The sequence below is a fragment of the Dendrobates tinctorius genome, unplaced genomic scaffold (assembly GCF_039654945.1).
Source record: "Dendrobates tinctorius isolate UK_male_01 unplaced genomic scaffold, ASM3965494v1 ptg000098l, whole genome shotgun sequence".
NCBI lineage: Eukaryota > Metazoa > Chordata > Amphibia > Anura > Dendrobatidae > Dendrobates > Dendrobates tinctorius.
The window spans coordinates 25,537,112-25,553,037 of NW_027361766.1; the positions used below are offsets into that span (position 1 = coordinate 25,537,112).

The 15,926-nt window shown below is 44.7% G+C and overlaps 1 protein-coding gene across 2 annotated transcripts in view; it reads left to right on the forward strand.

Annotated features, from left to right (window-relative positions):
• Positions 1-3,285: 3,285 nt before the first annotated feature.
• RASSF5 (Ras association domain family member 5) overlaps positions 3,286-15,926 on the forward strand; it is a 151,688-nt gene continuing 139,047 nt past the window's right edge. The window contains exon 1 of one of the 2 annotated variants that reach the window (XM_073587256.1): positions 3,286-4,118. In XM_073587256.1, the coding sequence (XP_073443357.1) occupies positions 3,965-4,118 (154 nt within the window). In that variant the 5' untranslated portion in view covers positions 3,286-3,964. The remainder of the gene's footprint in view (positions 4,119-15,926) is intronic. The other variant, XM_073587258.1, reaches the window with a different exon arrangement.

A 15,926-nucleotide genomic window follows, 5' to 3' on the forward strand; every position in this document is an offset into this window, starting at 1 on the left:
GAAAGATTTTTTTGCAAATTATGTTGGAAAATAACTATTTGGTCATGAACAAAAGTTCATCTCCATATTTTGTTATATCCTCTGTTGGCAATGACAGAGGTCAAACATTTTCTGTAAGTCTTCACAAGGTTGGCACACACATTGATGGTATGTTGGCCCATTCCTCCATGCAGATCTCCTCTAGAGCAGTGATGTTTTGGGCCTGTTGCTGGGCAACACAGACTTTCAAATCCCTCCAAAGGTTTACTATGGAGTTGAGATCTGGAGACTGGCTAGGCCACTCCAGGACCTTCATATGCTTCTTACAAAGCAACTCCTTCGTTGCCCTTTCGGTGTGCTTGGGATCATTATCATGCAGAAAGACCCATCCACATTTCATCTTCAATGCCCTTGCTGATGGAAGGAGGTTTACACTCAAAATCTCATGATACTTGGCCCCATTCATTCTTTCACGTACACGAATTAGTCGTCCTGGTCCCTTTGCAGAGAAACATCCCCAAAGCATGATGTTTCCACCCCCATGATTCACAGTAAGTATGGTGTTCTTTGGATGCAACTCATCATTCTGTCTCCTCCAAACACAACGAGATTTGTTTCTACGAAACAGTTCTACTTTCGTTTCATCAGACCATATGACATTCTCCCAATACTCTTCTGGATAATCCAAATACTCTCTAGCAAACTTCAGACGGGCCCGGACGTGTGCTGGGGGGGACACATCTGTCACTGGCAGCATAGTTTGTTACTGATGGTAGCCTTTGTTACAGTGGTCCCAGTTCTATGCAGGTCATAAAATAGGTTCTCGGTGTGGTACTGGGATTTTTGCTCACCTTTCTTTTGATCATTTTGACCAAATGAGGTGAGATCTTGCGTGGAGCCCCAGATCGAGGGATATTATCAGTGGTCTTGTATGTCTTCCATTTTCTTATTATTGCTCCCACAGTTGATTCCATCACACCAAGCTGCTTGCCTATTGCAGATTCAGTCTTCCCAACCAGGTGCAAGGCAACAATTTTGTTTCTGGTGTCCTTCGACAGCTCTTTGGTCTTTACCATAGCGGAGTTTGGAGTTTGCTTGTTTGAGGTTGTGGACAGGTGTCTTTTATGCTGATAGCAAGTTCAAACAGGTGCAATTACTACAGGTAATGAATGGAGGACAGAGGAGCCTCTTAAAGAAGAAGTTACAGGTCTGTGAGAGACAGAAATCTTGCATGTTTTTAGGTGACCAAATAATTATTTTCCACCATAATTTGCAAAATAAATCTTGCCAAATCAGACTGCGATTTTCTGGATTTGTTTTCTCATTTTGACTCTCATAGTTGTGGTCAACCTATGATGTCAATTACAGGCCTCTCTCATCTTTTTAAGTGGGAGAACTTGCACAATTGGTGGCTGACTAAATACTGTTATCCCCACTGTACATGTCTCCCCCTGAATACAGATATGTACCCCACTATTAAAAATATAAAGACATAAGCAGCAGTGTGCCCACCATTAACTATAATCTCTGACTTCCAAGAATATAAATTATTCAGTCTGTGACTCTCCCCAATTAATTGTAAGGTTATGTGCACATGGAAAATATGCAAGGTTTTACTGTTCAAGCGAAGTGAATGTGAGCCCTGAAGTCTCATGCACACGTTGCTTATTTTTTCCTTGCAGATTTGCAGCAGATTAAAATCTGCATAATGTCAATTCTTGCAGCGTATTTCACCCATTCTACTGAGTGGGGGAAAATATGTGACAAAAGCATATCAAAAATGTGGAAAAAAAATAAATGTATCTTAGGCTAGTTTGACACTAGCGTTTATTCGACGCAGCGCACGGAGCCGCTATGCCCCGCCCCCTGCCGGCTCCCTGCCCGCCCCATCCGGTCATCGCCGCCTACTATCGCACATGGACGCTTGCGATCTGCGCACCCTATCTTTAGCATAGGGTGCGCAGATCGTGCGCTGGCCATTGGCTAGTAGGATTTTGGTGTGCGCTGCGCACTTTTGAAGGTGCGCCCGTGCGCGCCAAACGCAGCATGTTACATTTCGGCGCGCACGGCGCACCTTCAAAAGTGCGCAGCGCACGCCAAAATCCTACTAGCGCACGGCCAGCGCACGATCTGCACACCCTATGCTAAAGATAGGGTGCGCAGATCGCAAGCGTCCATGTGCGATAATAGGCGGCGATGACCGTATGGGGCGGGCAGGGAGCCGGCAGGGGGCGGGGCTTAGCGGCGCCATGCGCTGCTTCGAATAAACGCTAGTGTGAAACTAGCCTAACGCAACTTTTTTCCTGCCAACACATTAAGACGTGCGGCAGAATTTTCTCCTGCAAAGCTTGCAAACATATTATTTTCTGGTTAGCCAATAAAGGTATCATTCTGAGAACACTTTTGTCATCATTGGCGGAAAAGTATTCACATCGATTTTTCTGGCTAACACGGTACCACAATATAATTTATTATTGTACCTCCTGCAAATTCTAAACGTGTGCACATAGCCTTCGTCCCTGTCCTGTGTCTCCATCATTCATTCTGAGTTCTTGATAGCATCATAATTTAGAAGTGGGAGAAGACGCTATCAGGTACTGAGCATGCTCCGCCACCTCCCAATTCATTACAAGTCCCTGACAGCGTCTTCTCCCACCTTTCAGTTCATTATAAAGTGTCCTATGCACCTTATCACCTCCTCCCCCACTCCCCAATAAAGTCCCCGGTAGCATCACAATGAGTTGTGAGATGGGGGAGGACAAGCCTACAAATATGTCAGGTTTTTTTTTGCGCGGCACGGACAAGATGTGTGCTGCACACGTGCATACTGAAGATACATGGATAACATTTGGGTGTCCGTGTGACATAAGTTGCGCTCATCGCAGCTCATTATATTCTGCTCTTCAGCCTGGACGCCACATAAGAGAAAACCGGTCCTTGTCTAAAAGATAGATGAGTGAATGTGCCTTATACAGTGATAGTTAAGTCCTTTTTAATTTTCAATTTTGGCTGTGAATTTATTTCTGCTCCTAATCCGAATTTCATGAATTTATTTTCAGAATTCAGAAGTACATGACGGAGAATTAAGTGCTAAATGTGTACGATAATATTTCCAAGTCGCTGACTCCTATACTCAGGTGCCAATCCTTCCACTTCACTGATGTAAGTTTCCCTAATACTGACGTTAATAAAGACTCCTATCTAAAGGTGCCGTTGAAAGCTTTTGAAAGGCACCACACAGAGTCATTATGTATAATTTAAGCGCCAGTCTTTTTTATTTATATCCTTTTCTAAGTAAGCCAGCAAGCAGGTTCAGATATGAAGAACTTTCAATATTGCTCAAGTCCTTCTGGAAAACTTGCCCGGGCTCCGTGGGTGGCACAAGATTTGACTGACGGGCTCGTCATATCGGTAAGGGTTACAGGGTTGGACTGATTGAAAGACTAAAGATATTTGACAGCGGGAATGAGGAGAGCAGAGTCAGCACATTGGTCCCAGTGTAACACTGCTGTGTTTTAGGTTACAGCCTCTCCAGCTTTATATCTTATCTTACAGGAATAGAAAGTTTTTTTCTGCAAGAGCTGGTACAGAGAGGCCAGACGGATGCGAGTCTTGGCGGAGAAATCTATGTGCCAGTGCAGCCCAGAAGCTGTTGTCAGCCTGAATTTCATTCCTATTTACCTATTCGCTGTGGCGACACGGAGTAACAAAACTCCTTCATCGAAAACTGTTCCTCTGTAGCGTGATGGAAAGCAGCACTTCTATTTCTAGATGAAGGATCTATGTGTTCTGTCTTGCTTACTGCCTTCTACTTTCTTTGGAAAATACTTTCTGATAATTGTCCCGCTGTTTCTTTTTGTGGATTGTCAATTGATTCTTCCATTAGAGCATCATAATGGTGACGTGCAGAGAGAGAGTATTTGCCGTTCTCAGTATTCCTATGGAGTCTGAACCTCAACCTCAATGAGCGAGTCTGAAAACAGGAATGGCACAGCGGAGGACGGAGACAACTGCAGCATGCTTCGGAGTTGTGACAAAGAAAATCCGCAGCCTTTTCCGGCACTTCCCAAAGTCAAAATCATGGTCGGAAGGTTTCCAGCTTCTCCCAACACCCAGCCATGAGCTACTGATAGTGAGAGGTAAGTCTTTTATGCATGGATGGAGATATGAGACGTACGGTCTTGTACCCGCTTATATTGTCATAGTTATGTCCGTGATGTCCCCATGCTGGATGCTACAAGTTAGGGAAAGTTTCCAAAGAGTTTATTTCCATAAAAAAGTTTCAAAAGATCTTATTAGCTATGAAGTATCTTGAAGTATCTAGATAACTGTGTGGGATGGAAGAGGTGCAAGTCTGTTTGAACCTCCTATCACATAACAGGGAAGAGGCCTCAGGTATTGAGTTTTAGGAGGGGGCATCAGCTAGGTATTCTGTCTTGGCCGCTGGATTTAGATACAGGGCTGAAAAAGTGATCTGAATCTTTGCCCAAGGTGAAGGAAAGTCCAAGTATGATATTGTATACAACATCTTATATATAACGGCCGGGATGGATGGCACCTCCGCAGTGCGGCGTCGGAGTTAGCACCTGCGCATGCCACACTTTGGCTCCATTTTATTGAAGACACTGTGTATGCAAATTTGGGCTGGATGTGCATGCGTTGACTCCGGCATCAGTTTATTGAAGAAGTGTACTACAACATCAACATAGCAGTCCACATGCGACGGCTGTTGTCATTATCCCTATCCATATGAACGGCGTGTGCGCATTGCTATGTTGACTGCACAATGTGGTGCTGGAGTCTGCGCATGTGCATACCACACTACGGCACCAGTTTATTGAAGACATTGTGCAAATTCGCACACACGATGTCTTAAAAAATGGCACCAGATAGCGCGGTATGCCCACGCACTGACTCTAGTGCAGTTTAATCGAAGAATTCTACTACATCAACATAGCAGTGCGCACGCACCGGCCTTTACCATTTTCCCTATGGCTGGCTTGTGCGCACTGATTTCTATACGTTGTAGCACATTACTTCAATAAAATGTATCCAGAGTCAGCGTGTGCGCATACAGTGATCTCAGAGACAATTTTATTGAAGACATTGCATAAATGTACCAATAAAAATTATCACCACCCTGGTATAGAACTGGTTCAACAGCTTGTAAATTAATATTCTAAAAAGGCTACTTTAGGGTAATTGTCTTTTTAGGATATTGGTCCTAAACTATGTGTTCCTGAAATACAGAATTAGATATTGAGTCCTGGAGGTTAGGGAGTGGTGTAATGGGATAGATGCTCTGTAGAGCACTGACATAAACATTTACTCATAAATTACAATAGTTTTCTACAAGCTGACATTGAGCCTAAAACATAAAATGACAGTCAATGTTATAAAAACAGCTGCCAGGATAGATATGTGTGCCTTATAGTGTTGTTGAAAACATGTATTCGCGATCAAGGTTAAAACCTGTAAGCAATCTCAATGGAAACAAAAGGAGAAAATGTTGAGAATATAGTGTAAATGTAAGTATCTTGAATGATGCCTTTAAAATAAGTCCCAAAAAAGTAATGAAGTATTCACAATATAGTATATAGTGCAAATATACCAAACATCAAGAGAAACAAAACATAAATGTTGGAAGAGAGATCCCTAAAGTTCAGGCAGACAGCTATTCTCACCCAACGTGTGTTTCGCATTTATTGCTTCATCTGGGGCTTTGAAATCATGTTGATACAGCTGCAACTAGTCACTGAGCTCAGCAGCTTTTCTGATGTAGATGCACTGTAACAGCACTGCTATCACCACTGCAACCAAACAAAAGAGACCGGGCAGTAGCAGATATACATCATTGAACCCAGGGAGAGTAAGCAAAACACACTTTGCTTTCTTGCACCGGAGACTGGAGGCAGAAGATTGCAAAAAAAGATGAACATTCCTTCAATATTTCTTGTTATTTCTTCACAGTCTTCACTACAGTTGAACTTTTTTACAACTTACTCTCACAAGAACAGTCTGCGTAAACCTCTACTTTTGGAGGGTCACAGGTCGATGACTAGCCTAGAGAGATGGCTCCACAGTCACATGGACTCTATAACAGATACATGGAGCACCCTACATATATTCTCCTTTGCTCATAGTTCCACATCACATCAGAAATACGCATGTTGGCGGCACCATGGCGATAATCAGGTGCTGGTAGTATCATGTTATACACAGCCTCCACTGCAGTGTAAAGGCACTGTCACACTTAGCGATGCACGATACAGCCCGGTCAGAATTGCTGGTGCATCGCTAAGTGGTCGCTAGTGAGCTGCCAAACAGGCAGATCTCACCAGCGACATAGCAGCGGTCGGCGGTCGCTACTTACCTGTCAGACGAGGCGATGAAGATGTCCTCCCGCCCGCGTCTACGCATCGCTCATCACCACAGCAGGAAGCCCAGCAGGAAGCTGACAACGAGAAACGGTCCAGGATGTTCTTGCGCGATCAGCGATAACCAGCGGGGGAGCCGGGCGGAGGTAAGTATCAGACATAGCGATATCGCTAGCAATATCGCTGCTGCGTCACAAAACCAGTGACTTTATAGCGATATTGCTAGCGATATCGCTATGTGTAACGGGCCCTTAACGGTTATAGAAGAAGCCAGTGATACCGCACATTAGTAACTCTCCTTGCAGGAGCTGGGATAATCAATGACTGGTGTAACAACAGAAGAAAGGTCACAGGCTCCTGTGCAGGGCTCAGTTACAGATGGAGAAACTGGTAAGAAGACAGAGCTGAGGATCGATGAATCAGACAGTGTCCATTTAAAGATACAGATCCCATTTGTTTTTTTCCTATGCTATCTCATAATCATCCTTTTAGTGATCTTCATAACACTGCAAAATCTCATTGTCTCATTATATTAATCTTTTTAATACAGAATTTGTCAGGTATTAATAGCACATTTAAACATTCTGATTTCATTAGTAGCGATGATCCATTGTTGCCATAGTAACTCAGCAACACTGCCATCATTGCAGAAGGGAATCTTGGGCGCTTCTGGATAGGCTTTTATGCCCAATGTTACTATGGCAACATGCCAGCCATATAGATGGAAAACATTTATATAGGGTGAGCTATGCCAGATACTGAAGCAGTAATAGATTACTCTCACACAGGAATTAACTCCTTGGAAGCTCCGTAGACAAAGGAGTTATTACTCCAATAAAGAGTTATGTGCTGCTTATAATATACCGCTATAATGTGCAGCTAAACCTTTCTGTAGGAATTCTGTAATCCTCTTTTATACCACTCAAAGTTCAATTCATGGACAAATGACCAATTACTCGTTACAGTGATGACATCACTGTGGATGACGCATAACCACTCTGGTCAAGTACTGGCTACAAGTAGAGATGAGCATGTTTCGTACCGGGCAGTTAGTGTCCTGTACTAAACACCGATGTCACGGGTTTACTGAGACAGAGAAGAGCCAGAAGACCGCAGCATCAGGTTTCACCTATTCCTGCACTGATTAAACGGTGCAGGTTTCTTTTAGCAATGCAGAGGTTAATCTGCTCAGTTGAGAGCTCTTGGAAGCTTTCCTGCATTAAGGCTCTCAGCTGTTCACTTTTGGCCACTCCCCTCTCCTATATATTCTGGGCCCTGACAAGCACTCGTTGCCAGGGCTAGCTTCATGCTGTATGGTTTAGGAGATGGTGTTTTTTTGCTTGGCGGATTTGGACTTAGACTGGTTACTTGGCGGATTTGGACTTAGACTGTTATTAGGTTTTGGTTGTGTGCTATCCCCCTCCTTCTTCTACTTTGATTTTACCCCATCCTACACTCCCCGATGCATTCCTCTGTTGTTTGTGTGAGTTTATTTGTATGATTGGTATTTTCCTTTATCCCTGTTTATATTACCTTATTAGTCTGGTTGGAGTATTAAGGTACACTACTACTCCCCTCTTCCCTGGGTGGGGGAACGGTACAACTAGGGTTAGGGACAGGGAAGGAGACCCTGGTCCCGGGACACCTGACAACAGAATTGTGACAGTCGAGCATGGTCTTCTTCCGAGAGTCTATTGCAATGTTCGGAGTTCTGGGGGGAAGTCGGGGAGGAGAGAGAATTTTCAGATCAAAACTTTGTGTCCCCATTGTTTTCAATGGCATTTGGGTTCTGGTTCACGTTTTTTTGTTCACCTCTGTAGATTGGGTTGAGGTTTTCCAGATGGTTTCGAATGATTTATCATTTGCAACTTTTCCAAAGTTGCAAAATTTTTTTTCAAATGTACTCCAATTCCCCCCTGCAATGATTTTATGCACGCCATAAATTTGAGCATTTTTTGAGATTTTGTGCTTTAAAAAGTCACAAAAATGGTTAAAGACAGGGAAAAAAACTATTTTTAACTTTGTGCAAAATTCATGAGCCGTATTCTGATTCCATAATTAGGCTGCGAGTGTAGGGCTCTTGAGACATCGTTCCGGTGTATGTCTCTCCCTGTCTGCCTAGCTAGCTCTGAAGTCAGTAATGCCTCTCTTCTTGCTCATTCTTTACGTACCATTACTCACAGAAACAGATTTCATCAGATAGTTTGACTCGACTGCAGGAGGCATGTATGAAGATTCCAGAAGGTTTATTTTCCAGCTGAATTCTTGTAGTAATGCAGAATTACAGTAGCAGTAGGTAAAAAAGACTATTCTCAACCAGAGCTGCATGATATAAGGTTCTAAGATGGCAGACTTACAGAGAATGAGCAAGAAGAGAGGCATTACTGACTTCAGAGCTAGGGAGGCAGACAGGGAGAGAGGGAGGTCAAACTACTAAAAGGCAAACTTATTAAATAGCAACCCCACAACAACAATACAATACTGTGTGATTCCCAAGTCGTGGGACATGACAAGCCGTGTGCGGCACTTCCATGACTTTATTAAAAAAAAATCAGCAAATCCCACAAGACAAAATATAGTATAATATGATGAATCAGGCCCTCAGTGTCCACTGCACCTTTGTGAAAAACACCCATGATGTGGCCAAATAGTCAGCGCTGATCTAATCAGCCCACTTGGGAGACAAGTCATGCTTTATTTCAGCTAAATCAATGGTCATGCTGTACTAGACGAGGACTTGTCACCTGTGGAGCTGTTCCAACAGCAGAGAAAGGGCTGGGAAGCCAAATGCTGTGATTAATACTACAACATGTAGAAAGTTGGGGGAAGTTTCTATAATTTAAGACATTGAAAGGGGCAAGACAATTTTGTTTAGTGGACATGCAATTTCCTGGCCTTGACTCAGCAGATTATTCTTGGCTGCCTACAGGGATTTTGCTAGTGTGAGGATTACACTGTGAGTAACATCTCTATACTGTGTAAGGTGAGAAACCTATGTCCAATGTCTCGTGCGGGTGGCGTGGACTTGTCTCTGCAGTCGGACAATGTATGATTGGACAATGGCACCGTAATGTTCTGCTCCCATTGGCCTGATACCTTCTGTTCCAAAAGGAAACCACAACACAGTGCTGGATTCACCTACGAAGGACACAGGAGACGACTGGCAGACTCTGCTGTCTTAGGCTAGTTTCACATTAGCGTTTAAGGCCGCAGCGTTGGGCTGCGCATGGCCGCCGCTAAGCCCCGCCCGCGCCTCCGCTGGTAGCTCCGCCTACGGACGCATGACGCTGCATGTGTCCTGCGTCCCCTATCTTTAGCACTGGGGACGCAGGCCGTGCGCAGGTATGCGTTTGGCGGCGCATGCGTCCTTTTGACGCTGCGCCGAGCGCACCAAACTGCAACCTGTTGCGTTTGGTGCGCTCGGCGCAGCGTCAACAGGACGCATGCGCCGCCAAACGCATACCTGCGCACGGCCTGCGTCCCCAGTGCTAGAGATAGGGGACGCAGGACGCATGCAGCGTCATGCGTCCGTAGGCGGAGCTACCGGCAGAGGCACGGCAGGGGCGGGGCTTAGCGGCGGCCGTGCGCAGTCCGACGCTGCGGCTGTAAACGCTAATGTGAAACTAGCCTTATAATGGGGTCTGTTGAGTTCTGCCGTAGTGTCCGTAGTTTTGGGAAAAAAAATAGTGCTGCATGCAGTGGTATTACCATCCAAAGCTATGGATAGAGCTCAATGCAGATGTGCACAAAATCTAATTAATTACATGTCCCATTAATGAATGTATTCATACATCAACCATTGGAATAATGCAGAGTTTTATATAAAAATACTCTAGCATTCATATTTTTTGGTAAACAGAGTATTTATGGAGTGCCACTTTCCGATAACCATATCTTCAGAATTTTTTCCATGTATGCAGGCTTGTTCTTTGAGTGATGATTTATTGTGCCATTTTGGGGTAATTGGTGTTTATTTTATTTTTTGATTAAGAAAATGGCGGGAAAACAGCATTTTTATGCCTTGTTATCTGCAGTTTAAATAGCATTATCTTTTCTATATGAGTCAGGCTACTTTCACACTTGCGTTTTTTTGCGCTGCGCACCGTGCGCAGTGCAAACGCACATAAAAGACGCATCATGCGTTTGTGTGCGGGTTTGTGTGCGTTTTTAAAAAAATGCATGCTTTTTTTGCGCATACGTGTGCATTACCATGCGCACCCATAGACTATAATGGGTGTTTGGCTGTAAAAAAACGCATTGCGTGCGCATGCGTTTTTTTTGGGCAAGTCGGACGCACAAAAAATGCAACAGGATGCATTTTGTGCGCCCGAGCGCACACTACAAAAAAACGCATGCGCATACAAACATATGTGTATGCACACCTATACGCACCCATGTAAAAGATAGGGGGGGAAAACGCATGCTTTTTTTGCGCTAAAAAACAGCGCAAAAAAACGCAAGTGTGAAACCAGCCTTATACCCTTTTTGTGATACTAAATATCTAGTTTTTTACAATTCTGATTAAAATCAAATGACTGTTTTAAATTAAAAAAAAAAAAGTTTTTGCTTTACTTATTTATTTATTGAAGGGTGGTTTTTATTTTATTTTTTTTACTTGCTCCTGTAGGTAACTATAGGATAATTGCTTACATACTGTAATTGCTTTGGCATATAGAGTATTTAAAACATTATTGCTGTTTATTGTGCAAATTGTCTCTTCAGAGAGGAAGAGAACTAGAACTCTAGTGCCACCTATAGAAAGTAGCAATCCTAAAAGTCTGTGTTGATCCTTTAATGAGCCTTGTTACATGATTTAGGATAAAAGACAAAACCAGAATCTCAATTTGCAGACACAGTTTTGGGGTACTGCCCCTCATCAGTGCAAAGTGTGAGATCTGGAAACAGCTCTAACAGAAAACAAGAGATTATGAAAGGACCGTCCGGGCCCCCACACCATGGTTATGTGCACACGTTGCGGATTCTGCTGCGGATCTGCAGCAGATTTGGCCCTGCGGATCCGCAGCAGTTTCTGCTGCGTTGTACAGTACCTTTATAGTCTATGGAAATTGAAAAACGCAGTGAACATGCTGCGGATTTTTCCACGCGGATTAACTGCGGTTTTAAATCCGCAGCATGTTAATTCTTTGTGCAGAATCTGCAGCTGTTTGACACCTGCTCCATCACCAGGTGTCAAAAAGCAAGGGAAAACTGCAGGCTAATCCACAGGTAAAACGCAGGTTATTTGACCTGCGGATTTAGCCAAATCCGCACAGAGAAATCCTCAGCAGAATCCGCAACGTGTGCACATACCCTAAGTCTGTATATTCCAAAAGAGAGAATAGACAGGGGTTCGCAACAACCCTTTTAAGGAATCTAGTAAGGTCTTTAAAAAGGCCCCTTTAACCCCTTCCTGACATTTGACGTACTATCCCGTCCACGTGACCCGGTCCCATATGACCGTGGATAGTACGTCATCGTCATCAGCTGTGCTCACGGGGGGAGCGCAGTTGATCACAGCCGGGTGTCAGCTGATTATCACAGCTGACACCAGGCACGGACCGCTCCCAGCACATTAACCCCTGGCACACTGTGATCAAACATGATCGCAGTGTACCGGGGGCATAGGGAAGAATCGCACAGGGAGGGCTTCCTGCAGGCCCCCCGGATCCAAGATGGCCACGGGGGCCTGCAGGGAGGCGGCTTTCTCAGTGCCTGCTGAGAGCAGGTGCTGAGAAGCCACCTGCAGCGCCTGTCAGATCGCTGATCTGACACAGTGCACTGCAGGGTCAGATCAGCGATCTGACACTATACAGTGATGTCCCACACTGGGACAATATAATAAAGTAAAAAAAAAAAAAAACAAGTGTAATAATAATTTTTTAAAAATTCCTAAATAAATTAAAAAAAAAAAGTATTCCCTAATAAATTCTTTTTTTTTGTAAATAAAAAAAAGAATAAATGTACACATATTTAGTATCGCCGCGTCAGTAACGACCCACCCTATAAAACTGTACCACTAGTTAACCCCTTGCTTTATCATCATACTGCCGATCAAAAAGTGCAATAACACGCGATCAAAAAGACGGATATAAATAAACATGGTCCTGCTGAAAATGTCATCTTGTCACACAAAAAATGAGCCACCATACAGTGTCATCAGCAAAAAAATAAAAAAGTTATAGCGATCCAAAAATAATTATTTTTTATATAAAATTGTTTTTATTGTATAAAAGTGCCAAAAAATTAAAAAATGTAAATGAGGTACTGCTGTAATCATACTGACCCGAAGAATAAAACCCCTTCATCAATTTTACCGCACGCGGAACGGTGTAAACGCCCCCCCAAAAGAAATTCATGAAATGCTGGTTTTTGTTCATTCTGCGTCCCAAAAATCAGAATAAAAGCTATCAAAAAGTCACGTGCCCGAAAATGGTACCAATAAAAACGTCAACTTGTCCCGCAAAAAATAAGACCTCACATGACTCTGTGGGCCAAAGTATGGAATAATTATAGCTCTCAAAATGTGGTGATGCAAAAACTATTTTTTTGCAATAAAAAGCGTCTTTTAGCGTGTAACAGCTGCCAAACATAAAATCCGCTATACATAGGAAATCAAACCCCCCTTTATCATCCCCTCATATCACCTCATACCATGCACTGTCCCCCATCCCCCACTGCATCTAGCTCACTCTCTGATTTTGAACCAGTCACAGAAGAAGAAGTAAGCAGGCTCCTTGCATCTTCTCGTCCAACTACTTGCACCAGTGACCCATTTCCGTCACATCTCCTCCAGTCCCTTTCCCCTGCTGTCACCCCTCACCTAACTAAAATATTTAACCTCTCTCTCTTATGGTATCTTTCCCTCTTCATTTAAGCATGCCATCATACATCCACTACTTAAAAAAACCATCCCTCGACCAAAACTGTGCCGCTAACTATAGACCTGTCTCTAATCTTCCCTTCATCTCTAAACTCCTGGAACGCCTGGTCCACTCCCGTCTTATCCGCTATCTCTCTGATAACTCTCTTCTCGACCCTCTCCAATCCGGTTTCCGCTCTTTACACTCTACTGAAACTGCCCTCACTAAAGTCTCTAATGATCTACTAACAGCTAAATCAAATGGTCATTACTCCATGCTAATTCTCTTGGATCTCTCTGCAGCATTCGACACTGTGGATCATCAGCTCCTCCTCACTATGCTCCGTTCCATTGGCCTCAATGACACCGTTCTCTCCTGGTTCTTCTCCTATCTCTCTGACCGCTCCTTTACTGTATCTTTTTCTGGTTCCTCCTCCTCTCACCTTCCCTTTACTATTGGGGTTCCTCAAGGATCGGTTCTAGGCCCCCTCCTCTTCTCTTTGTACACTGCCCCTATTGGTCAAACAATCAGTAGATTTGGTTTTGTCAGGAGCTCCGCACTGCACTTGCTCACTGAGCCAGTGCGGGTGTCCTGAGTACAAAGACAGTGCTCAAAGATACCTGTGGAGCAGGGCAGCAGCAGTGACGATACGTGCTTCAGAGTATCAGGACCTGAAGCACATGACTGCTGGGGGCGTGGCCTAAGCTCCACAGATCTAGGAGCTGCAGGGAAACTCCTAGAAAGGTAACTACAGGACAATGTTACCAAGGGGCATAGACAGAGACAGAAACCAGATGAAGCCAGGGTCAAAGCACAAAATAGCAATACAATACCAAAGGGTTAGACAGAATGGATAGTCAGGACGTAGCAATAGGTCAGAAAACCAGAACGGGCAATAGATGGTACAATAGGGACAAACTGTAACGGAGTAACGATAGCCAAGCCAGGAGGTCAGAACCGGAGAAGACAATAGTACCAAAGCGAGAGATGGAGTACAGAGTGAGGGAACAGGCCGGGTCATACACGGGAAGCAAACAAGCAATGCAGTACACGCACACCAGGGGTCAGACACACCAGAACAACAGTATAGCTGACAGAGAACCCTGGTAAAGAGTGAGTATAAATACCCCTCCCAGATCCAGAAAGAGGCCACGAACATTTAACCCTGTGAGTGCAGGGCAACAACCCTGTTCAAACCATGACAGTACCCCCCTCTTAACGGGGGGGCCACTGGACCCCCAGGCTTGTCTGGGTATCTGGCGTGGAAAGCCCGCACCAGACAATCGGCATGCACCGAACTGGCCGGAACCCATGACCGATCCTCCAGAGAGTACCCCTTCCAGTGTATCAGATACTGGAGTCTCCGGTGCACCCACCGGGAGTCAACAATGCGCCCTACTTCATACTCCAGCTGCCCCTCTACCAGCACTGGCGGAGCATTTGATGAGGGATCCTCTCTCACCGTCCCCACAGGCTTTAACAAGGACCTGTGGAAGACATCAGAAATTTTAAAGGAGGTGGGCAGCTGCAGTCGGTAGGCTACTGGGTTAACAACCTCCACAACTTTGTATGGGCCAATAAACTTGGGGCCCAGCTTTATAGATGGTATCTTAAGCTTGATATTGAGGGTGGATAGCCACACCTTCTCCCCTACTGCAAATGCTAGACCTGGCCCCCTCCTCCTGTCAGCAAACCGCTTATAGTTTTCCTGGGCCTTGGAAATATTCCTCCGAACCTCCCTCCAAAGAATTCTAAGACATTGTGTCACATCCTCAGCACCAGGACATCCTGAATCCATGTGGGAAAACTCTCCAAAATGTGGGTTAAACCCATAGTTGACCTGAATGGGAGACTTCCCAGTAGATTGACTCGCACGACCGTTGAATGCAAACTCTGCCATGGGCAATACCTCACTCCAGTCCTCCTGCCTGGAAGAGGCCAAGCATCTCAGAATCTGCTCCAACGATTGGTTCGTGCGCTCCGTCTGTCCATTAGACTCTGGGTGGTAGGCAGAGGAGAAGGACAACGAAATCCCCAGCTTTTTGCAAAAAGCCCTCCAGAACCTGGCTACAAACTGTACTCCTCTGTCTGACACCACATTCATAGGCACTCAATGCAACCTAATTATATGCTGAATAAATAAGCGGGCCAAGATTTCAGCAGATGGTAACGCGGGGAGAGGTACAAAGTGAGCTTGTTTTGAAAACCTATCCACCACCACCCATATCACCGAGTTGCCCCTGGAAGGAGGAAGATTTGTGATAAAATCCATGGACAAATGTGTCCATGGTCTATCCGGAATTGGCAAAGGCACCAATTCCCTGGCCGGCCGGACCTGAGAACTTTTAGAACGAGCGCACACCCCACATGCAGTCACAAACTTTTTAATATCTGTTACCATAGAGGGCCACCAGAAATCCCTCGCAATTGCCCCCCGGGTAGCTGCAATCTCAGGATGAGCACTCAACACAGAATCGTGAAATTTCTGCATAAGTCCGAGACGGAAACGTTCCGGTACAAACAATTTACCCGGGGGTTTACCACCAGGAGCCCGAGCCTGGGCCTCCAAAATCCCTCTCTGTAACTCAGATGAGATTTCGGCCACCACTACTCCTGGCTGAAGAATGGAGGAGGGAGGTTCTGGAGGGGACACCGAATCAAAGCTTCGGGATAAGGCATCAGCCTTGATGTTTTTAGATCCCGGGCGGAA